This window comes from Penaeus monodon, chromosome 28, assembly GCF_015228065.2.
Source record: "Penaeus monodon isolate SGIC_2016 chromosome 28, NSTDA_Pmon_1, whole genome shotgun sequence".
Classification (NCBI taxonomy): Eukaryota; Metazoa; Arthropoda; class Malacostraca; order Decapoda; family Penaeidae; genus Penaeus; species Penaeus monodon.
The window spans coordinates 16,029,739-16,030,758 of record NC_051413.1 but is presented as its reverse complement, the minus strand read 5'-3'; the positions used below and the strand labels follow the sequence as shown (position 1 = coordinate 16,030,758).

At 64.0% G+C, this 1,020-nt stretch overlaps 2 protein-coding genes across 2 annotated transcripts in view; both read right to left on the bottom strand.

Moving 5' to 3' along the window:
* The window catches only part of LOC119591066 (glycine-rich cell wall structural protein-like), a 2,078-nt gene extending 2,018 nt beyond the window's left edge, over nucleotides 1-60 (bottom strand). The window contains exon 1 of the mRNA XM_037939794.1: nucleotides 24-60. Coding sequence (XP_037795722.1) covers nucleotides 24-60 — 37 coding nt within the window. The remainder of the gene's footprint in view (nucleotides 1-23) is intronic.
* A 141-nt stretch (nucleotides 61-201) lies between these two features.
* On the bottom strand, nucleotides 202-930 carry LOC119591065 (glycine-rich cell wall structural protein 1.8-like; the record flags this gene model as incomplete). The annotated part of the gene is made up of 1 exon (XM_037939793.1): nucleotides 202-930. A coding segment is annotated over exon 1 (729 nt), but the record flags the coding sequence as incomplete, so codon positions are not given.
* Between the last annotated feature and the right edge of the window lie 90 nt (nucleotides 931-1,020).

The following is a 1,020-nucleotide window of genomic DNA, read 5'->3' as shown; positions in this document are numbered from 1 at the left end:
CGGCCGAGGGCAGGCCGCCGCGCCCCCCGGGGTAGCTGCTGTAGCTGCTGCTGCCTCCATCGCGCCCGCCTGTGTAGTCGCTGTAGCTGCTGCGGGAGTCGCCCCGCGAGTAGTCGCTGTAGCTGCTGGTGCCTCCACCTCCACCTCCGGAGGAACCGCCGTATCCACCTCCTCCACTTCCCCTCCACCTCCGGGGCCGCCGTATCCACCTCCTCCACCTCCACCTCCGGTGCTTCCACCTCCACCTCCGGAGGATCCGCCGTATCCACCTCCTCCACTTCCTCCTCCAGAAGAACCGCCGTATCCACCGCCTCCACTTCCTCCTCCACCTCCAGAGGATCCGCCGTATCCACCCCCTCCACTTCCACCTCCAGAGGAACCGCCGTATCCACCGCCTCCACTTCCTCCTCCACCTCCAGAGGATCCGCCGTATCCACCTCCTCCACCTCCACCTCCGGAGGAACCGCCGTATCCACCGCCTCCACTTCCTCCTCCACCTCCAGAGGAACCGCCGTATCCACCTCCTCCACTTCCACCTCCAGAAGAACCGCTGTATCCACCTCCTCCACTTCCACCTCCAGAGGATCCGCCGTATCCACCGCCTCTACTTCCTCCTCCACCTCCAGAGGAACCGCCGTATCCACCTCCTCCACTTCCGCCTCCAGAGGAACCGCCGTATCCACCGCCTCCACTTCCGCCTCCAGAGGAACCGCCATATCCACCGCCTCCACTTCCTCCTCCGGACGCCGCTCCTTTGCCATCGTTGCACCCACTCTGACCGCCACTTGCTCCGGCGTGGCTGTCGCCGCTGCCTCCTCCGCCTCCGCCCGCGGCTCCTGCTCCGTAGCTGGCGAGGCATGAGGCCACCAGCAGGGCGATCGCCGCCCCCAGGAGAAGCCGCCCCTGTGGCAGAGACACCGTGGCAAACATTCGTAATACATTTCAATTTGCTGCAAGCAAACCACAGACAAAAGCAGCAGATTCTTGCTTGGTCACTTTCATTTCAAATCACAAATCTCA